Genomic DNA, 23,943 nt, shown 5'->3' with positions numbered 1-23,943 from the left:
GTCTTCAATAAATATCTTCCCATTCTCTTGTGAACCTACTCCATTTATTGGGGTAGTCAAAAGCTTTATGCTTTTGACTCTAAGTACTCCAGTGAATTATTACAGCCAGTGATCTTTACTTTAATTCTCAGTCCTCATCTTACTTGTCCTATTAGCAGAATTTAACACAGCTGTTCACTCCCTCCTGGAAATACTTTCTTCATTTGGCTTCTAGGATACCACATTCTTAGGGGTTACCTCCTCATTGGCCACTTCTTGGCCTTCTTTGCCCATCCCTCCTCATCTCACTAACTTCTTAATTTATAGTGCTGCAGGATTCAGTACTTAACTCTTTCTTTCCCTTTATCTACTCTCAAACCTTGGGGTTCTAATCCAGTCTCATGGCTTTAAATACCATCTATACCACTGCAGTCCAAGATAACTTTCTGTGATATTAGAAATGTTCTGTAGCTGCTATGTTTAATACAATAGCCACCAACACAGAGATGTGGCTACTGAGCACTGAAATGGGGCTAGTATGACTGAAAGATGAATTTTAAATTAAATTAAATGTAAATTAACTAATTTAAAGAGTCACATGTAGCTAGTGGCTATTTTCCTAGACACCACAGACCTATAAGCAGAGGACTCCCAAATCTATCTCTCTGATCCAGTCTGTTTCCTGGAACTCCAAACTTCTGTAGCCAACTGCTTACTTGGTATTTCCATTTATATGATATCTCCACTTGGGATATCTCTAATAGGTACTCAAACTTAACATGTACAAAACTGAACTCCTGATCTTTTTCCCAATACTGTCCCTCCTATGGGATCCCCCATCTTATTTAAATGATAACTCCATCCTTCTGCTTAGGCCACAAACCTTGGCATAATTCCTGACTCCTGTTTCTCTCATACACCATATATATCCAACCCATGAGAAAAATCTGTGGCTCTCCTTTTAAGACACATCTAGAATTCTACCATTTCTTACAACCTCTACTATACTGGTCCAAGCTACCATTATGTTTCACCTCGATTATGACAACATCCACCAACTCATCTCCCTGCTTCTGCCCTTGCCCCCCATCCCCACAAGATTCTCTCCTGCCTCAGCCTCCTGAGTAGCTGGGATTACAGGTGCCTGCTACCACGCCCGACTAATTTTTATATTTTTAGTAGACACGGGGTTTCACCATGTTGGCCAGGTTGGTCTTGAACTCCTGACCTCAAGTGATCCACCCGCCTCAGCCTCCCAAAGTGCCGGGATTACAGGCATGAGTCACTGCACCTGGTTTACTTTTAAAATGTTAAGTCAGATTGATTTTGTCCTTCTTCTACTCAAAACCATCAGATTGCTTTTGTCCTTACATATCTAGTCCCAAACCACCTCTATGACCTTGTCTTATACCCCTTGCCCACCCATTTACTCTGCACTTGTCACACTGTTCTCCTTTCCATTCCTCAAACAAGTCAAGCACATTCCTGACTACAGGCTTTGGTACTTACTATTTCTCCTGCCTGGAATGTTCTTGCCACAGAAATCCACATAGCTTTTTCTCTCATCCCCTCAGATCTTCGTTCAAACACTACCTTGTCAGTGAGGCCTACCCTGATCACCCTATATGAAGCAGAACCCACTACTCCCAGCACCCCTATACCCCTTGCCTCACTTAATTTTTCTCCATAGCACTATCTCCACTGGACTTATTATATTTTCTTATTTATTTGCTCACTCTCTTGTGTTCTTCCACCAAGAATGTAAGCTCCATGAAATAAGAACTTAGTTTATCTTGTTTACTGCTGATTCTTTAGTGCCTTGAACAGTGCATGACACACAGTAGGTGCTCAATAAAAGCTGTCAAATGAATTTCCTATTTGTCAGTGTGCTTGATACTAGAAGTTCATAGACAAATAATAAAGAAGTCACAGACTAGTAGAAATAGGCAGGTAAATAAATAATTATCATACACTGTCCTAATACAATAACAGAGATTAAGTACAGTTATGATTCAGGAAGAAGAGCAAATACCTCTGCCAATACATGTCAGTCAACGAAGGCGTCACTGAAGAGAGAGACATAAACTGGGTCTTGAAAGATAAGCATAAGTTCACGAGGTAGATTCCATTTGTGAACAAGAACATTACAGAGAGAAAATGGTAAATGAAATGATCTAATAAGCAGGAAATGACACACCATAAGGAAGAACTGTAAGTAGTTAGGTAGGGATGGAACATGGAGTACATACGCAGTAGTGGAAAAAGACAAGATGAGTGATGCAGGGAGGCAGGAGACATATCATGGGGAACAGATCTTAAACAAAGTACAGAGAGACTGGACTTTGTCCAGTAGGAGAGAGAGAACCATTCAAGCTGGGATCCTTAACAGAGACCCGTGGATGGGTTTCAGGATACATGTGCGTCTCTTGAAACAAAAATTTTCTGAGGGGTGGGCCCATAGCTTTCATCATATTCCTCCAAAGGTCTATGGCTCAAAAACAGCTTATAAACCACTGTAATCAAAGGTATTGATCAGAAAGTGATATGACTAGATTTGCATGTTAGTAAAATCACTCAGGCACGAATGGGGAGGGAAGTATTGGAACACTTAGTTGGGTAGATCATGTTTTGGGGGCAGATGGATAGATCAGCATGGAGCCAAGGAAATAGGACTTGGCTAAAGATATGGATTTTGGAGTGATAGTGGAAGTCTGTGGGTGGTAGAATAAGTGATGAGCATGAATAAGATTGTACAGAGAGAGTATGTATTATAAAATGAGAAAAAGACAAAGAACAAAACCCTGACAACATACTCTACATTTGAAAGCAAGAGAAATGAGGAACCAAAGGACAATTAAAAGGAACAGCCAGGGGTGCAGTGGCTTACACCTGTAATTCTAGCACTTTGAGAGGCTGAGGTGGGTGGATCACTTGAGGTCAGGAGTTTGAGACCAGCCTGGCTAACATGGTGAAACCCCATCTCTACCAAAAATACAAAAAATTAGCCAGGCGTGGCGGCATGCACTTGTAATCCCAGCTTCTTGGGGGCTGAGGCAGGAGAACTGCTTGAATCCAGGAGGCAGAGGTTGCAGTGAGCTGAGATCGTACCACTGCACTCCAGCCTGGGTGACAGAGCAAGACCCCTTTTCGAAAAAAAAGAACAGCCGGGGAGGTGAGAGGAGAATCTAAACAAAGCAGGGTCATGGAATCATCCCTTAGGAAGGAAGGGATGGTCAACATTGTCAAATATTTTAATGAGGTCGTGCAGGATGAGGACTGAAAAGTGACCACTGGAAAGAGCACTGAGGTCAACAATCATCAGTTAACTTAGAAAGAATGGATTCAGTAGTATGGATGGGGGAGAGGCCAGACTGCAATGAACTGAGGCCTGACTGTGGAGTAAGTGAATTCAACAAACCTAGATTACCCTTTCTAGAAATTTGATATAAAAGAAAAAGACAGAATCTATATGGGAATATAGATGGGAAAGGACAAAATCTAGATGGGAATATAGTGATTTTGATGGAAGAAATATTTATATGTTTAGGAGAAGAAACTAAAACAGAAAGAGATGAAAAATGAAGAAGCAAGGAGACCTAACAGAAAGAGGGAGGTCCCTGATGAATCAAGAGAGGGTGGGATCTAGATGAAGGGATTCATTAGGCAAGATGAAGGATACTGCTTTGCCTGAAAAAAGGAATGATTCTGGGCAAAAATATGTAAGAACACATGACCAAGAACCATAATTTTCTATATAAAAAATAAGATAATTTGCAGAGGGGACAAAGGAGAGGGTCGCAGGATCTTGTGAAAGATAGAAAAGGTTTGGAGCAGTTGTAGTGAAAAAAGAATGATCATGGATAATCAGCTAAGGCTAGACCTCATCACCCTATGGTGGTGTTAATGACCACAGTTGGGAAATGTTCTTGACTAATTTGAATGATCAGAAGGCATAGGGTAAAACTGACTTGAGGACAAGAAATTATGATGCCAATTTTTGTTTCTTCTATAACAGTTCAGGGTTATAAAGTTAGCCATATGTTCATAATTGCCCCATAACTGGTACTACAAAGAAAATTAGCTTACTTGAGATCTGGGCATCAATAATCATGGAAGACGAAGTTGATGACTGTTCATTACTGGCATCAATTTGAACCAGGGATGCATTTTTAATATTATTGTCCTCTATATTCCAGTTATTCTTATGTAGCAAGCCTTCAATATTGGTGACTTTACAGCTAATACCACAGCCTGGCACAACCTGGAAATCTATGCAGGTACCCAAGGTTTCAGTGTCCAGTTCCTAACAAACAGAAACAAAAGGATTTCCTCTACTGTTCTGATAATGCAAGGTCATTTATTAGCACAATAAAAGATAACACCAAGTTAATTCTAAATGTTTGTAATAAAATTGTCACTTATTGCCTACTTGACAGTGGATTTTGATAAGGACAAAGGAATAGAGCATCAAACATAATAATCAAAGTTACAGAAGTGCCTCAAAATCTTTGTTTTGGCCAGGCACAGTGGCTCACACCTGTAATTCTAGCCGAAGAAGCCGGCTAGGAAGCCAAGGTGGGCAGATTACCTGAGGTCAAGAGTTTGGGACCAGGCTGGCCAACATGGTGAAACCCTGTCTCTACTAAAAGTACAGAAAAAAATTAGCCAGGTGTGGTGGTGCACACCTGTAATCTCAGCTACTAGGGAGGCTGAGGTGGGAGAATCGCTTGAACCCAGGAGGTGGAAGTTGCAATGAGCCAAGATTGCGCTATTGCACTCCAGCCTGGGTGACAGAGAGAGACTCTGTCTCAAAAAAAAAAAAAAAAAAAAAATCTTTGTTTTAATCCCACTCTCTAAAATTTATAGAAAACATGGAAAGCTTATCAGTATTCTCTGATCTTTCCAGTAGATAATTACAAATTAAAATTTTAATTCTGTAGTCAAGTCAGGTTTTCTATTCAACACAGGGCAACAAAGGGTAACAAAGTATATATAGGGCCTTTAGTTACTAGGGGCTCTCCATCTGCTCTCTAGTCTATGTCTTCAGTAAGCCGAAAAGTTCTGGGGGCCCTCATTGTTTCCTAGCTCTTTATAGCTTCATCCTCTCTGCTGTTTGATTTTGGTGTAAGGAAGCCAGATCAGGTAATAGGTAAAAGGGAAAGAACAAATAAATGAATGGCAACACCAATGGTCGAAACTGCCACATTTTAAGTATAAAATTAGTGTGAGACAATTCATAAAGAACTCATGCAAATGAATAAGAAAAAGACAAACAATTCTGTGGGAAAATAGGTCACAAATACAAACAGGTTAGAGGAAAAGAAATTCAAACAGCCAATAAATATATAAAAAGATGCTCAACCTTATTCATAATTAAGGAAATGCAAAGCAAACCATCAAGTAAATAGTTTTTCACCTATTACATTGAGAAAATAAAAATAAAGTGTCGGTAAGAATGTGGGGAAATGAGCACTCATAATTTTTGGTGCAGGTATAAATTGGTATAACCCCTCATGGGTATTGGTAATCCTCATCATATGGGTATTGGTAAGATTCATCAAAATTTAACTGCATACATCCTTTGACTTAGCAATTGCATTGATAGGCATTTAATGTAGAGACAGACTTGCAAAAACTGATAAGGATGTTGAGTGTATACTGTAAAAGCCAAAAAAACCAAACAATCACATTATAGAGTACAATATAGCCATTAAAAACAATGAGGCAGATCTGCATTTCCTGATAGGAAAATTCACTTAATAAAATAAAAAAGCAAGGTAACAAAGATTGATCATTGTATGACCTTTCTGTATAAAGTTTAAAATATGATAAATACATATATGTGGCTATATGCATTAAAAACTGTTAACAGATGCACACCTTTATGACTATACTAAAATTATTGAATTATACACTTTAGAAATGTGAACTTTATAGTACATGAATTATATTTCAATAAAGCTGTCATTTTAAAAGACTTAATAGGTTAATAGTTGTTAAACTTTGGAGAAAGGAATTATGGAAGGGGGCAGGGAATGAGGTTTACAATTTTCAATATGTAATTCTCTGAACTATCTGAATTGTCCTTCCACAAATATGTACAACTTCTATTTTAATTTTTTGGTCAACAGGAGTTATCTGTGTGATAGGATTATAGTTCATTTGTTTTCATCTGTATACTTGTCTGTATGAAGAAATGAGTTACATACAATTAAATGAGAAAATACAAGTCTTTTTAGTCTCATACCAACCATACATGCAAATCAAACACCAGTCTGGATTTGATCCGGGGAATTCCTACAGGAGATAACTACATTAATAAACAAGAGGAAAAAATGTACCTGTTTGCAGTATTTGGTTATGGCTGCTCCTAGAGGGTGTTCACTGTTACTTTCAGCAGTTCCCACAATGGCCAAGATTTTATGGTGTGATATTCTGTTACTTTCCATTAGAAGCTTTACTTGATTCACTACTGGGGTTCCATGAGTAATGGTTCCAGTCTTATCAAATACCACTACCTTTACCTGTAAGAAAATTAAGATACAATGACTTGATGATCCTCCACATCACCTTTCCAGAAATAAGAAAAAGGTCTGTTTTGACAAACAGATGACTATTTAGTTTCTTAGTAAACTGACCTTTGACTTAAAAAACTGATGATCTTTGGGAAAATAAAAGAAGAAATACTCTTAGTTATACATAATAGCTCTCCTCTGCCAATGTTGAACTGTTTGTTCATACTGAATGACTGTGAATATATGTTAAACAACCAGAGCTAATTTTTAAGGGTTGACTGTTAACAGGTAATTAAGAGACGCCTCTGGTGCCTCAAGGTAAAAAAGAAAGGCTTTCAATACTAATGAATTATAGATCTGATGGGAAAATCTAGGCAGTAGGGAAATGATTATAAGAATAAAGGTAAAAGGCCAGGTGTAGTGGTTCAAGCCTATAATACCAGCACTTTCAGAGGCCGAGGTGGACGGATCACCTGAGGTCAGGAGATCGAGACCAGCCTGGCCAACATGGTGAAACCCCATCTCTACCAATAATAAAAAGTTAGCTGGGCGTGGTGGTGCATGCCTGTAATCCCAGCTACTCGGGAGGCTGAGGCAGGAGAATCGCTGGAACTTGGTGGGTGGAGCTTGCAGTAAGCTGAGATCGCACCACTGCACTCCAGCCTGGGCCACAGAGCGAGACTTCATGAAAAAAAAAAAAAAGGAAAGAAAGAAAGAGAAAGAAAGAAAGAAGGAAGGAAGGAAGGAAAGAAGGAAGGAAGGAAGGAAGGAAGGAAAGAAGGAAGGAAGGAAGGAAAGAAGGAAGGAAGGAAGGAAAGAGAGAGAGAAAGAAAGAAAGAGAGAAAGAAAGAAAAAGAAAGAAAGAAAGAAAGAAAAGAAAAGAAAAGAAAAGAAAAGAAAAGAAAAGAAAAGAAAAATAAACCAACAAAGTATGATTCTGGACAGGGGAAAAAATAGCTATCTCGGCTCACTGCAACCCCCGCCTCCCGGGTTCAAGCTATTCTCCTGCCTCAGTCTCCTGAGTAGTTGGGATTACAGGCATGCTACCTCGCCCAGCTAATTTTTGTATTTTTAGTAGAGACGGGGTTTCACCACGTTGGTCAGGCTGGTCTCAAACTCCTGACCTCGTGATCCGCCTGCCTCAGCCTCCCAAAGTGCTGGGATTACAGGTATGAGCCACTGCACCAGGCTAGTCTTGCAACTTTTAATTTTGAAATTATATCAAAATTTAAAATGTCTATAAAAATTACTAGCCTGTATTCTCTGGCTAGGTGAGTTTCCAGATTTGTTCTAAGATATGTTCTATGTTTACTACATACCTATGTATATAGCTTACATTCTCATAATAAGAACATACTGGTAGAAACATGGTTTTAGTTGAAGTCATGTAGCCTTGCGATGATTATGGAAAGCATAATATGAGATCAGAGATAGGATTATATTCCTAAAGTGATAGCTGCAAACTGTCGGCTGGTGGCAGCAAAGGCAAAGAAATGGCACTGTAATTGAAGGTCCCAGTGAAGAAAACAAGTCACACACAAATAAGAAGGCTGCTAGAGTTTGGCAAATTTTCCTGGGCAAATACCTATTCTGTCTTTCTGCCATAAAGACTAGTCTAGTCTGAGCTAGGATAGGAGTCCAGGTTTTCCATATTAGGGTCTGCTCTAATAGAATAGGCCTGGAGTAGTTTTAGGGATCTTAGGCAACTAAGGCCAATCTGGAGCAGAACCAAAATAACACCTTTCCTGCCTCAAATCTCTGGATAGTCCTAGAAGCAACTCAGCTCATGGACCACAGAGACATAATTTAGGAGTATGTGTTTCTCAACAGGGGTGATACTGATAGTTTGGTGGGACAAGTTTTAGTTCTGGGGACTGTCTTACCTTATGAGCCATCTCCAATGGCTCTCCACCTTTTATTAGTATGCCATTTTGAGCACCTACTCCTGTACCCACCATCACAGCAGTTGGAGTGGCCAGTCCCAGTGAACAGGGACATGCAATACACAGAACTGTGATAGAGGCTTGGAAAGCAAATCGTATTATCGTTTCTGTTCGGGAGATACTTCTATTGTAGCCCTTTAGAAGAAAGGCATAAATTTTCATTATTAATTTAGAGCTGTACAAAACAAAAGAAACAAAACTTCACATTATTTAAATAAAACCACAATTTAAAAAGTGACATATCCTACCTAGCTACCTACATATATTTTTTAGTTACAGGTAAGAAAACACTTTCTTTCTTTTATGAACATAAGAAATTAGGACATACTGAGATTCTAGAATTACAAACTATGGACTGAATATAAGGGCTCCATATTGAGAATGAATGTGTTTATTAGAGATCTTCAGAAATAGCTGCAAATGTGAAACATAATTTTCAAACAATTTGATACTGAATAAACAGAAGTCTCAATCTCTGTATAGTAAAACCATAAATCTGCCTTTCACACTATTCTTGAAAGACAATGAAAAAGAATCACATGGCATGCAAAGGGACCTTAGTCATATTTCAACAAAATCCTTTTGGACATAACAATGTAAATCAACTATATCTGCTAATTAAACTCTTAGTGACGTTCAGTGTTCGCTCATGTGGGAAAAATATAATTGGTAGTTTTAGAAGAAATCTAAGACATCCTGAACTCATGAGAAAAATTCCTGAAGGAAACACATTCCAAGCTACTTGCCGGCCTGTGCACTGGCTCATATCTGTAATCCCAGTGCTTTTGGAGGTTAAGGCAGGAGGATCATTTGAGGCCAGGAGTGTGAGACCACCCTGGGCAACATGGTAAGACCTCATCTCTACAAAAAAATTTTTTTTTTTTAGTCAGGCATGGCCGGGCACGGTGGCTCACGCCTGTAATCCCAGCACTTTGGGAGGCCAAGGCGGGTGGATCACCTGAGGTCAGGAGTTCAAGACCTGCCTGGCCAACATGGTGAAACCTCATCTCTATTAAAAATGCAAAAATTAGCTGGGCATGGTGACACATGCCTGTAATCCCAGCTACTTGGGAGGGTGAGGCACAAGAATTGCTTGAACCTGGAAGGCAGAGGTTGCAGTGAGCCGAGATCATGCCACTGCACTCCAGCCTGGGCGACAAGAGCAAAACTCGATCTCAAAAAACAAAAAAACACAAAACATTAGCCAGGGATGGTGGTGCATGCCTGTAGTCACAGCTACTCGGGAGGCTAAGGTAAGAGAATCGCTTAAGCCCAGAAGTTTGAGGCTGCAGTGAGCCATGATTGCACCACTGCATTACTGCTGGGGCAACAGAGCAAGACCCTGTCTCAAAACAAACAAACAAAAAAAACAAACCTTCTCAACAATCCTTTTGTTCAGTGTGTACTAAACAGACATAAATCATTTAAAGAAACTTTTTAATATTACAGTAATGGGTTGGACATGGTGGCTCATGTCTGTAATCCCATATAATAATACCATATATTGAATAGGGTGTCCTTTCCCCATTGTTTGTTTTTGTCAACTTTGTTGAAGATCAGTTGGTTGTAGGTGTGTGGCTTTATTTCTGGGTTCTCTATTTTGTTCAATTGATTTACATGTCTATTCTTGTATCAGTACCATGCTGTTTTGATTACTATAGCCTTTTAGTATAATTTGAAGTCAGGTAATGTGATGCCTCTAGTTTTATTCTTTTTGCTTAGGATTGCTTCGGCTATTTAGGTTCTTTTTCCATATTAATTTTAGGATTGCTTTTTTAATTCTGTGACAGAGGACATTAGTTTTATATGAATTGTGTTGAATCTATAGATTGCTTTGGACAGTATGGTAGTTTAAATAATATTAATGCTTCCAATCCATGGGCACGGAATGTTTTTCCATTTGTGTCCTCTTCAGTTTCTTTCATCAGTTTTTTATGGTTCTCTTTGTAGAGATCTTTCACCTCCTTGGTTAAATGTATTCCTAGGTATGTTTTGTGTGTGACTATTGTAAATGGGATTGAGTTCTTGATTTGGTTCTCAAGTTGGACACTGTTGGTGTATAGAAATGTTAATAATTTTTGTATGTTGATTTTATATCCTGAAACTTTACTGAAGTAGTTTATCTGGTCTGAGAGTCTTTTGGAGAAATCTTTATGGTTTTCTAGGTATAGAATCATGTCATCAGGAATAGAGATAATTTTTTTTTTTTTCAAGACGGAGTTTTCTTCTTGTTGCCCAGGCTGCAGTGCAACGGTGCAATCTAGGCTCAGTGAAACCTCCCCCTCCTGGGTTCAAGTGATTCTCCTGCCTCAGCCTCCCAAGTAGCTGGGATTACAGGCATGCGCCACCATGCCCAGCTAATTTTTGTATTTTTAGTAGAGACAGGGTTTCACCATGTTGGCCAGGCTGGTCTTGAACTCCCGACCTCAGGTGATCCACCTGCCTCGGCCTCCCAAAAGTGCTGGGATTACAGGCATGAGCCACCACACCCGGCAGAAATGCATTAACTTCATTGTTTACCCAAAATTTATTCAGGGGTTGGTTGTTTAGTCTCCCTGTACTTGTGTGGGTTTTCGAGTTCCTCTTGGTATTGATTTCTAATTTTATTCCACTGTAGTGTAGGAAGATGCCTGATCTGATCTAGTTGTTTTTTAATTTATTGAGACTTGCTTTATGACCAAGACTATGGTCAATGTTAGGGAATGTTCCATGTTCATATAAGAGGAATGTATATTCTGTGATTATTGAGTGGAGTATTCTGTAGATATCTATTAGGTCCACTTGGTTGAGAATTCAATTTAGGTGCAGAATTTCTTTGCTACTTTTTGTCCTTGATGATCTCTCTAGTGCTGTCAGTGGGGTACTGAAGTCCTCCACTATTATTGTATGGCAGTCTACCTCTTTTTGTAGGTCTAGCAGTATTTGTTTTATAAATCTAGATGCTCCAATGTTGGGTGCATATGTATTTAAGATAGTTAAATCTTCTTGTTGAATTGAGACCTTTATCATTTTGTAGTGCCCTTCTTTGCCTTTTTAAAAACTATTGTTGGTTTAAACTCTGTTTTATCTAACACAAGAATAGCAACCCCTGCTCTTTGTTTTCCATTTGCATGACAGATCTTTCTCTATCCCTTCACCTTGAGCCTATGAGTTATTACCTGTGAGATGGGTCTCTTGATGACAGCAAAAGGATGGATCTTGTTTTTTTATTCCAATTTGCCACTCTATCTATGTCTTTTAAGTGGAGTATTTAGGCCATTTACATTCAAGTTTAATATTGATATATGAGGTTTTGTTCCTCATGGTGGTGTTTGCTAGTTTCTTTGTAGTCTCAATTGTGTAATTGCTTTATAGGGTCTGTGAGCTTTGTATTTATACATGTTTTTGTGGTGACAAGTATCATTCTTTTGTTTCCATGTTCAGAACTCCTCTGAACCTTTCTTATAGCTCTGGTCTGGTGGTGACGAATTTCCTTACTGTTTGCTTGTCTGGGGGAAGACTTTGTTTCTACTCCATGTATGAAGCTTAATTTGGCAGTATATGAAATTCCTGGTTGCCAATTTTTTTTTCTTTAGGGAAACTAAAAATAGGCTCCCAATCACTTCCAGCTTTGTAACATTTCCACTGAGAAGTCTGTGGTTAGCCTGATAGGTTTTCTCTGTAGGTAATTTGGCCCTTTTCTGTAGCTGCCTTTAAGACTTTTTTCTTTTGCATTGACTTTGAATATTCTAATGCCTATGTGCCTTGGGGATGGTCATCTTCTATAATGTTTTGCAGGAGTTCTCTGGATTTGAAATTCCTTTAGTGAATTTTTCAGTTCCAGCAGTTCCATTTTTTTTTTTTTTTTTTCTTAATATGGCTACCTCATCTTGCATATCCTGAATCGTTTTTCTGGTTTCTTTATACTGGATTTCAACTTTCATTTGGATCTCATTGAGGTTTCCTTGCAATCCATATTTTAAATTACTTATCTGTCATTCCAGACATTTCAGTCTGCTTAGGAGCCATTGCTAGAGAGCTATAACAATCCTTTGGTGTTGTGAAAACACTTTTTGTACTGCTGGAGTTCTTGCACTAATTCTTTCTCATCCAAGGGAACTTTTGCTTCCTATTTTTGAATTTGCTATCATTTCCATGGGACTTTTTCTTTCCTTCTTTTCTTTCCTTTGGGTGCTTTACTGTGGTACATGTTGTGTATGATTATTTAGCTTTGTTTTTGGTACTTTTAGGGGGCCAAGGTGCTGTACTGATTCCTTGGTTGTGGATAGCTTCTATGCTGTAGCTTTCTCAGATGCTGCTTTTTGTAGTGAGGTATTAGCCATTAGAGCTGACAATCTCCTGTAGGGTTTAGGGTGCAGAGGTCCCTGTGGACTTATCTTAAGGGCTAGAATTAAGCCTTTCTGTTAGCAGATTTTAAATTTTATGATGCAGTTCAGGATACAGACCAGTAGATGGCACTCAAAAGTAAGAGACAGCAGGTAGGTTGGTGTCAGGTGGAAGTACCTGCCCTGATGCAGGGATGGTGGGAAGAGATTACATTAGGGTGCACTCCCATTCCTGATCCTGTGCTGGCAAGAACATGATCAGCTTCTCTTTTGTGCCCTTGTTGTAGGGCTCCTGACTTTCATTTCATAAGGACTTTGTCCTTTGGTTCCCATGAGTATGCCCCTCCGATAGCTACCACTAAAATGGGTTTGGGTTAGTCTTTTCCCCCAGACCAAAGCAGGCAACTCAGTGATTTGTCTGTCCCTCCTTGCTGGGACAGTGCCACTCTGTCGGGAGAAGAAGTTGAGCCTTGCCCTTGGATAAAGCCCAAGCAGCATGTGACTCACTTGTAGTAGGGCTGGAGCCACCATGTAAAGCATGAAATATGCTTTGTCCAAGTGTGCGTTAGCTGGCTCCTGGTGGGAAATACCACTGCTGCATCTGTAGCACTGTAGGTGTGGGGGAAGGGTTTGGCAGGAGATGATCTTCTCTCCATGTCTAACCCTAACCCTAACTACCATCCTGTCCAAAGCAATCTATAGATTGAACACAATTCCTATAAAACTACTACTGTCTTCTGTCACAGAATTTAAAAAGCAATCCTAAATTTCATATGGAAAAAGAACCTAAATAGCCGAAGCAATCCTAAGCAAAAAGAATAAAACTAGAGGCATCACATTACCCAACTTCAAATTATACTAAAAGATTATAGTAATCAAAACAGCATGGTATTGATACGAAAATAGCCACGTAAATCAATTGCATAAAATAGAGAGCCCAGAAATAAAGCCACACATCTACAACCAACTGATCTTCAACAAAGTTGACAAAAACAAACAATGGGGAAAGGACACCCTATTCAATATATGGTGCTGGGAAAACTACCTAGCCATGTGCAGAAGAATGAAACTGTACTCATATCTCTCACCATATATAAAAATTAACTAAGGATAGATTGAAGACTTAAATGTAAAAACTCAAACTATGAAAACCCCAAGAAAACCTAGGAAAAACTCTTCTGGACATTATCCTAGGGAAAGAATTTATGACTAAGACCTGAAAAGCAATTGCAACAAAAACAAAAATTAATAAAGGAGATTTAATTAAACTAAAGAGCTTCTACACAACAAAAGAAACAATCAACAGAATAAGCACAGAACGTACAGACATACAGAATGGGAGAAAATATTTCCTAAGTATGCATCCAACAAAGGACTAATATCTAGGCTCTATATGAAACTTAAACAAATCAAATCAATAAGGATAAAACAACCCTATTTAAAAGTGGGCAAAGGGCATAAATAGACACTTCTCAAAAGAAGACATACAACTTATCAAAAAACACATGAAAAACTACTCAACATCACTAATCATCAGGAAAATGCAAATTAAAACCACAATGAAATACCCCTTCACACCAGTCAGAATGGCTATAATTAAAAAGTCAAAAAATAACAAGACGTTGGCAATGATGCAGAGAAAAGGGAATACTTATATACTATTGGTGGGAATGTAAATCAGTTCAACCTCTATGGAAAACAGTCTGGAGATTTCTCCAAGAACTTAAAATAGAACTACCATTCAACCCAGCAATCCCACTACTGGATATCTACTCAAAGGATTTTCCTTTATTTATTTTAAATTGTTTTATCAAAAAGACAACTGCACGTGTGTGTTTATCACAGCACTCTTCACAATAGCAAAGACTTGGAGTCACCCAGGTGCCCATCATTGATGGACTGGATAAAGGAAATGTGGTACATATACACCATGGAATACTATGCAGCCATAAAAAAAGAATGAAATCATGTCCTTTGCGTAGCATGGGTGAAGCTGGAGGTCATTATCCTAAGTGACTTAATGTAGGAACAGAAAATCAAATACCACATGTTCTCACTTATAAGCGGAAGCTAAACACTGGTTACACATGGACATAAAGATGGGAATCAATGAGCAGTGGGGCCTCCAAAAGGTGAGAAGAAGGGAGGGGGGCAAGGGATGAAAAACTACTTATTGAGTACTATGTTCACTATTTGGGATATGGGGTCACCATAAGCCTAAACTCCAGCATCACCCAATATACTCATGTAATAAACAATACACCCATGGGCCGGGCACGGTGGATCACGCCTGTTATCCCAGCACTCTGGGAGGCCGAGGCAAGTGGATCACCTGAGGTCAGGAATTTGAGATCACCCTGACCAACATGGCGAAACCCCATCTCTACTAAAAATACAAAAATTAGCTGGGCATGGTGGCATAAGCCTGTAATCCCAGCTACTCGGGAGGCTGAGGCATGAGAATCATTTGAACCTGGGAGGTGGAAGTTGCAGTGAGCCGAGATCGTGCCACTGCACTCCAGCCTGGGTGACAGAGCAAGACTCTGTCTCAATAAATAAATAACAAACAAACAAACAAACCTGCACATGTACCTCCTGAATAAAAAATAAAATAAATAAACACAACAAACTAAGGCTTTATTTACTGTGAGTAGGAGTCTCGCTCTGTTGCTCAGGCTGTAGTACAGTAGTGAAATCATGGCTCACTGCAGCTCTTATCAGTAATAGTTTTACAGTGTTAGGTTCTTATTAAGTTCTCAAATACTTCAATATTTATCCAAGAGTTACAGATGGATATAGAAACACAGCTGGAAGGGGCTTTCACATATTTCTAGGCTCATGCTTCCATAAACTTCATAGATGTACACATGTTGTTGTAGAAAAAGAACAGATGCTTGTCACAAGGCCAGGAAAGATTAGGTTTGCAGACACTTTGAAGGGTGAGGGGGAAGGGAATTTGTTGGCCAAAACGGAAAAAGGAAAAACAACTCAGCAAAATGAGATTGAGTCCTGTTAACAGGCTCTCCACCTCACCGACTGAACCCCAGGTACCACCTAGGAACAGGACAGGTCAGACTCCTCTCCCATACAAACGGGGTGAACTTCCCGGGGCCCCACCCCATCCTCCCAGTGCATAGGTGCACATTATTTAGAAAGAATCAGTGGGGCGTTGGGGGGTAGGGCAGGCTTCATCTGGGACCAGCAGTCTGGTGTTTCAACCTTCAGGATGTTTTAGGCTTAAAGGTTTTCAACCTTCAGGGGTTTCACTGGGGGACCCTTGGCTGTCACCTGCATCTGTCAATATGTTAGATGCTTTCACCTATACTAATTCCAATCCTGTATCTTAGGTATTATTTTCCCTATTTTACAGATAAGAGAACTGAGGATAGTAAAAGTTACATGACTTAAAGTTTATATATCTAATTTGAGGCACAGTCCAGTTCTACTACTTTACCACTTTACAACACCATAGAGAGCATCAGAGAACTAGATGAGCAGATACTAATAATATCCTATATTTGTAAAGCATTTAATAAATTACAAATTATTTCTAATCTATTATCTTATTTAACCTTCACAACAATCTTAAGTTACACAAAATGGGTATTACTAAAACTTCACTTTATAGTTGAGGAAACTGAAGCTCAGAGAGCAATTAAGTAGTCTAAGATCACATTGACAGTAAATGACGGAGCTGAAATCCTGAGGTTTTCCTCAATATATCTATAGTCCTTTGTGAAAGCAAAACCATGTCAGAAATGAGACTAAGCATAACATGTAAAAGTTTGGTATTTGTTTTTGAAAAATCACAAGTCATAATAAAAATTTTTCTCCAAAAGGAAATTTTTTATATTTATGAAAACGCAAATATTATTCTTATCACCCTCCCACTCCAAACCTTTAAAGGTCCTGGTAATTATTAAAGTTATTTCCACTGAATTACTAATGCAAAAGACTCACAAATTGTTCTGCATATAGTAAAGAGTTATTACAAGTCACTTACAGGAAAGTAGGTTTCCACAATTTCAAAATTCAGAAATCCAATTACAATCCATACCAAGAGGGTGGCAATGGAAACAAAAACAATAAAAGGAACAAAATAGCCACTGAGTTTGTCTGCAAACTGCTGGATAGGAGCCTAGAATTAAAAATAACAACAATAATAAGAAGAAGCATATCAAAGTCTTTTCTGATACTGAATGCAGAGTATATTTAGTAGTTAGCACAAATAGAAATATTTTAACAAACTTCATGTTAATGGCCAGGTGTAGTGGCTCACACCTGTAATCCCAACACTTTGAGAGACTAAGGCAGGATGATAGCTTGAGTCCAGGAGTTTGAGACCATCCTGGGCAACTTAGGGAGACCCTGTTTGTATAAAAAATTTTTTTTAAATTAGCTGGGTGTGCGGGCATGTGCCCACACACAGTCCCAGCTACTCGGGAGGCTGAGGCAGAAGGATTGCTTGAATTTAGGAGGTCAAGTGCAGTGAGCCATGATGGTACCACTGCACTCCAGCCTGGGCAACAGACTGAGACCCTGTCTCAAAGCAAAAACAAACAAACTCCATATTAATGCAACTAAAATTTTTATCAGAAAACGTAAAAACTAGGTGAAGATTTATACTGAGAAGGCTTTAAAGAAAATAGTTTGTTTCTCCTAGCGAGTTAAGTTACCTTTGATGTTTGTGCCTCTTCCACAAGTTTGACAATTTGAGAAAGGGTTGTGTCTGCTCCAACATGAGTTGCACGGATAAGCAGCGACCCATTCTGGTTAATGGAACCAGCAATCACTGTGCTGCCAGGTTTCTTAGCCACAGGCATTGCCTCCCCTGTATGGAGAGTAGAGATACATTTAAGGAGCATAAATGATCACTATCATGAAACATATCATTATTTGTTACTTGCCAAAAATATCTAGATATAAAATAGAATCTGAACAAATGCCTAGGTAAAAGTTGCTTTCCCCTTTCCCTTGTATCAATTCCCTAGGCCAAAGCCAGGAATATAAACCTTGAACGGGAAAAACCTGTATGGTAGCTCTTGTTGGCAGATACTTTTAGAGTTTCACCCTAGTCCTAGAACATCGGTTCTTAACCTGTTCTCAAGGAACATTTAGAAATGTAGGAGGGAGTTTTTGTTTGTAATAATGACTGCACAGGATGGGGAAAGGGGTGCTACTACTTCGATTTAGTGTGCCAGTGCCAGGGTCAGGGACACTGAATTGTACTACAGTGTGTAAGAGAGTCCCCCAGAACTAAGAATTGCTCCATCCAAACTGGCAATAGCACCCCTATAGAGAAGCACACAGTCTCGTTGGGCACAGTGGCTCATGCCTGTAATCCTAGCACTTTGGGAGGCTGAGGCAGACAGATGGCTTGAGCTCAGCAGTTCAAGACCAGCCTGGGCAACATGGCAAAACCCTATCTGTACAAAAAAAATACAAAAGTTAGCCAGGCATGGTGGCATGCGCCTGTAGTCCCAGGTACACGGGAGGCTGAGGTGGGAGGATTGAGCCCAGGAGGCAGAGGATACCATGAGTCGAGATTGTGCCACTGTACTCCAGCTTGGGTGACAGGGTAAGACCCTGTCTCAAAATAAACAAAATAAAATAAAGGAAGAAACACACAGTCCCACATTACTTCCACATGGTTCATAAACTGAGTTTCTTCTAGGACTATCAGAGAGTTGAGATGGGAAAGGTATCATTTTGGTTCTGCTTCAGATTTTACCTAAGATTTCTAAAACTATACCAGGCTTATTCCCTTAGAGTAGACCCTGATGTGGAAAACCTGGACTCGTATCATAGCTCAGATTAGACCAGTCTTTACAGCAGAAAGACAGAATAGGTATTTGCCCAGGAAAATTTGCCAAAGTCCATCAGGTGTACAGGAAACTGAGACAACTTCCTTTGGTTATGCATTCTAGTAGCTAATAATCTCCAGTGATAAAAGCCTTCAATAGCTGATATGGTTTGGCTCTGTGTCCCCACCCAAGTTTCATCTCTAATTATAATCCCCACATGTTGAGGGAGGGACCTATAATCCCCACATGTCAAGGGAGGGAGGTGATTGAGTCATGGGGTGCCATTTCCCCCATGCTATTCTTGTGATGAGTGAGTTTTCACGAGATCTGATGGTTTTGTAAGTGTCTGGCATTTCCCCTGCTGGCACTTCTCTCTGTTGCCTTATGAAGAAGGTCATTGCCCCTTTCACCTTCTGCCAAGATTTTAAGTTTCCTGAGGCCTTCCCAGTCATGCAGAACTGTGAATCAATTAAACCCCCTTCCTTCATAAATTACCCAGTGTTGGATATTTCTTTAGAGCAGTGTGAAAACCGACTAATGTAGTAAATGGAGTAAGTTGTTACCACAGGGAGTAGGGCACTGCTATAAAGATACTTGAAAATGTGGAAGCGACTTTGGAACTGGGTAATGGGCAGAGGCTGGAACAGTTTGGAGGGCTCAGAAAAAGACAGGAAAATGTGGGAAAGTTTGGAACTTCATAGAAACTTGGTGAATGGTTTTGGCTTTTTTTTTTTGTTTTTTGTTTCAGTAACAGAGTTTCGCACTTCTTGCCCAGGCTGGAGTGCAATGGCGCAATCTCGGCTCACTGCCACCCCTGCTTCTTTTTTTTTTTTTTTTTTGTTTTTTTGTTTTTTTGTTTTTTTTTTTTTTGTTTTTTGAGACGGAGTCTCGCTCTGTCGCCCAGGCTGGAGTGCAGTGGCGCGATCTCGGCTCACTGCAAGCTCTGCCTCCTGGGTTTACGCCATTCTCCTGCCTCAGCCTCCTGAGTAGCTGGGACTACAGGCACCCGCCACCGCGCCCGGCTAATTTTTTGTATTTTTAGTAGAGACGGGGTTTCACCGTGGTCTCGATCTCCTGACCTTGTGATCCGCCCGCCTCGGCCTCCCAAAGTGCTGGGATTACAGGCGTGAGCCACCGCGCCCGGCATTCCACCCCTGCTTCTTGAGTTCAAGTGATTCTTCTGCCCCATCCTCCCAAGTAGCTGGGATTACAGGCATGCTCCACCAAACCCAGCTAATTTTATATTTTTAGTAGAGAAGGGGTTTCACCATGTTAGTCAGGCTGGTCTCAAACTCCTGACCTTAAGTGATCCACCAGCCTCGGCCTCCCAAAAGTGCTGGGATTACAGGCATGAGCCACTGCACCCAGCCAAACTTGTTGAATGGTTTTGATCAAAATGCTGATAGTCATGTGAACAATGAAGTTCAGGCTGAGGTGGTCTCAGATGGAGATGAGGAACTTATTGGGAACTGGAGTAAAGGTCCCTCATGCTATGCTTTAGAAAAGAGACGGGTGGCATTTTGCCCCCACCCTAGAGATCTGTGGAATAGTGAACTTGAGAGAGATGATTTATGATACCTGGCAGAAGAAATTTTTTCAGCAGCAAAGCATTCAAGATGTGACCTGCATTATTCTGAAAGCATTCAGTTTTATGTGTTCACAAAGAGATGGTTTGAAACTGGAACTTACGTTTAAAAGGGAAGCAGAGCATAAAGGCTTCGAAAATTTGCAGCCTGACAATGCAATAGAAAAGAAAAACCCATTTTCTGGGGAGAAATTCAAGCTGGCTGCAGAAATTTGCATAAGTAATGAGGAGCCAAATGTTAATCACCAAGACAATGGGAAAAACATCTCCAGGACATGTCAGAGATCTTGGCAGTAGCCCCTCCCATCACAGGCCCTGAGGCCTAGGAGAAAAAATGATTTTGTGGGCTGGGAACCAGGGCCTCTGATGCTCTGTGCAGCCTCAGTGACATGGTATCCTGCATCCCAGCAGCTTCAGCTCTAGTCAGGGCTAAAAGGGGTCAAGGTAAAACTCAGGCCATTGCTTCAGAGGGTGCAAGCCCCAAGCCTTGGCAGCTTCCATGTGGTGTTGGGCCTGCAGGTGCACAGAAGTAAAGAACTGAAGTTTGGGAATCTCTGCCTAGATTTCAGAGGATGTATGGAAATGCATGGATGTCCAGGCAGAAGTCTGCTGCAGGGGAGGAGCCATCATGGAAAACCTCTGCTAGGGCAGTACAGAAGGGAAATGTGAGTCTGGAGCCCCTACACAGAGTCCCCAATGGGGCACTGCCTAGTGGAGCTGTGAGAAGAGGGCCACTATCCTCCAGACCACAGAATGGTAGAGATTCACCAACAGCTTGTACTGTGCACCTGGAAAAGCCACAGACACTCAACACCAGCCTGTGAAACCAGCCATTTTGGGGGGGCTGTACCCTGCAAAGCCACAGGGGTGGATCTGACCAAGACCTTGGGAGCCTACTTCTTGCATCAGCATGACCTGGATGTGAGACATGAAGTCAAAGGAGATCATTTTGGAGCTTTAAGATTTATTAAGATTTAATGACTGCCCCAATGGATTTTAGACTTGCATGGGGCCTGTAGCCCCTTTGTTTTGGCCAATTTCTCCCATTTGGAATGAGAGCATTTATCTAATGCCTGTACTCACATTGTATCTTGGAAGGAAATAGTTTTTGATTTTACAGTCTCATAGGTGGAAGGGACTTGACTTGTCTCAGATGAGAGTTTAGATTGTGGACTTTTGAGTTAATGCTGAAATAAGACATTGGGGGACTGTTGGGAAGGCATGATTGGTTTTGAAATGTGAAAAGACATGACATTTGGGAGGGGTCAAGGGTGGCATGATATGGTTTGGCTCTGTGTCCCCACCCAAATCTCATCTCAAATTGTAATCCCCACATGTCAAGGAGGGGAGGTGATTGAATCATGGGGGCAGTTTCCCTTATGTTGTTCTCATGATAGTGAGTTCTCATGAAACCTTATGGTTTTATAAGCATCTGGCATTTCCCCTGCTAGCACTTCTCTCTCCTGCTGCCTTGTGAAGAAGGTCCTTGCTTCCCCTTTTCCTCCACCATGATTACAAGTTTCCTGAGGCCTCCCCAGACATGTGGAACTGTGAGTCAATTAAACTTCTTTGTTTTATAAATTACCCAGTTTCAGGTATTTCTTCATAGCAATGTGAAAATGGACTAATAGCATAACTAAAGCCACAAAGTAAATCTGAGGAAACTGATTTAATACAGTCTTAAAAGAACTTATTTTCTTTGTTCATAATTTATGTATTCATAGCTTCGACAAAAAGTGCTTCATCTTTCATGTCTATTCTTCTTAACATTTTGGTCATGATCCTTTGAAAGAACATACCTGTGATGAGGGACTCATCTACCATAGAATGTCCTTCAATAACACGACCATCCACTGGAAATTTGCCTCCTGGAACTACTTTAATGATATCTCCACGTTGTACAAGTTCTACATCCACTTGTTCTTCACTGGATATAAGTTAACATAAAAAGCACCATTATAATATGCTTCCTACCCTGACCTCTCCATGCAAGCTCTTTAGTTCACGTCAAGCTTGTGGCTCCATAATTACTACCAATGGAAGCTAGAACCAACATTTAAGCTAGGAACTAGTATGTCAGTCTTGCTTACTGTTAATGAACAGTACAGTGGCTAGCACAAAGTAGGCACTCTAAATATTTTTTTGAACAGTCATTGTTAAAAAATGAAAGTTTTAAAAAATAATGTAATAGGTTTCATTTAACTAAAACTTTATTTATTATGCAACTTTGCCTAAACAATTTTATGAGTATAAAAATGAGAAATACAAAAGATTGAAATCTAATCAAGTCTTTAGCTTTATCTTCCAATTTACAAGTAACACAGGAGTTATAGAACAAGTTAAATGAAACCAAAAGGAAGCAAAGAGATAAATTCAGATTGTGGGATATTCTACAGAACAACTGATGGCTATTTCTTCAACAAGTCAATTGTTTTGGGGGCAGGAGGGAAGGAAGGAGAATGAAAAGAAAGAAGGGAGGTACTGTTTTAGATTAAAAGAACATAAGTCATATGATAGTCAAATGCGATGATGCATGGATCTTGTTTGAATTCTATTTCAGGCAAAGAGACTTAAAACATTTTGGAGACAACAGGAGAAACATGAATATGAATTGGGTCTTAGGTGACATTAAGGAATTAATGTTCATTTTGTTAGGTACAATATGGTAGTATAGTTATATCAGAATATATCCTTTTTAGAGATAATACAGACTATTTAGCAGTAAAACAATATGACTGATATTTGGTTTAATACTACTGCAACAAGAAAGAAAGATAAAATGGATAGATGAAGCATGGCAAAATGTGGATAATTTTTATATCTGGGAGACAGATTATGTGAATTCATGATAGTCCTTTTTTTATTTCTGTGTATATCTGAAATTTTTCTTAAGAAGTTAAAAAAAGAGAAGAGGGAAGAGGGAAGATAAATACCTGAGGAGGATATTATCAGAATCAAGAGTTACAATAGTTGCTTCTGTAGCTTGTAGTGAAATTAGCTTTGCAAGAGCCTCTGATGTTTTGCCCTATAAATTAAAACAAACACATTGAAAATGCTAAGGAAGAAAAAGTTCAAGTCTTAACTAAAATAAAAATACAATCTTTAGCATTTACCCAAAAGACAGCTTTAGGAATATTAATTTGTTCAAAAATTAATATGAAAATGTTTCACTTCAAAATGTTTGAATGTTTTACTTCAAAATGTTTCACTAGAAAATGTTTCACTTCAAAAAGATAAAGTACACAAAATATTTTATTATTTATTTATTTATTTTTTTGAGACAGAGTCTCACTCTGTTACCCAGGATGCAGTACAGTAGCGTGATCTCGGCTCACTGCAATCTCTGCCTCCTGGGTTCAAGCAATTCTCCTGCCTCAGCCTCCCGAGTAGCTGAGATTACACGCCTGGCTAATTTTTGTATTTTTAGTAGAGATGGGGTTCACCATGTTGGCCAGGCTGGTCTCAAACTCCTGACATTGTGATCTGCCCACCTTGGCTTCCCAAAGTGCTGGGATTACAGGCATGAGCCACCACGCCCAGCCTAAAAGTAAACAAAATATTTTTAAAAGTATTATTAGGGATAATTTATGAAGAAATTATATAAATTAATAAGAAAAACATGAGGAACCCAATAAACACACAGGCAAAGGACATATACAGGCAAATCATTCAAAAGGAATATAAACATCCGATGATGAAAAAATGTTTATCCCCACCATTAATGGAAGAAACACAAACTAAAGTAACCCTGTAATACCATTTAATGTCTATTAACTTAGCAAGAATTTGGGG

General features: G+C 39.6%; 1 protein-coding gene across 4 annotated transcripts in view; it reads right to left on the bottom strand.

Moving 5' to 3' along the window:
- ATP7A (ATPase copper transporting alpha) overlaps positions 1–23,943 on the bottom strand; it is a 151,516-nt gene that overhangs the window by 12,873 nt on the left and 114,700 nt on the right. For 3 of the 4 annotated variants that reach the window (XM_005594001.4, XM_065538495.2, XM_074030198.1), the window contains 7 exons: positions 23,085–23,176; positions 21,951–22,078; positions 17,439–17,593; positions 16,766–16,900; positions 8,378–8,572; positions 6,321–6,503; positions 4,066–4,282 (listed from right to left, as the gene is read on the bottom strand). In XM_005594001.4, the coding sequence (XP_005594058.3) occupies positions 4,066–4,282; positions 6,321–6,503; positions 8,378–8,572; positions 16,766–16,900; positions 17,439–17,593; positions 21,951–22,078; positions 23,085–23,176 (1,105 nt within the window). The remainder of the gene's footprint in view (positions 1–4,065; positions 4,283–6,320; positions 6,504–8,377; positions 8,573–16,765; positions 16,901–17,438; positions 17,594–21,950; positions 22,079–23,084; positions 23,177–23,943) is intronic. The other variant, XR_012430365.1, reaches the window with a different exon arrangement.

Source organism: Macaca fascicularis, chromosome X (assembly GCF_037993035.2).
Source record: "Macaca fascicularis isolate 582-1 chromosome X, T2T-MFA8v1.1".
Lineage (NCBI taxonomy): Eukaryota > Metazoa > Chordata > Mammalia > Primates > Cercopithecidae > Macaca > Macaca fascicularis.
The sequence above is the reverse complement of the archived record's forward strand: the minus strand, read 5'-3'. Positions and strand labels throughout refer to the sequence as shown.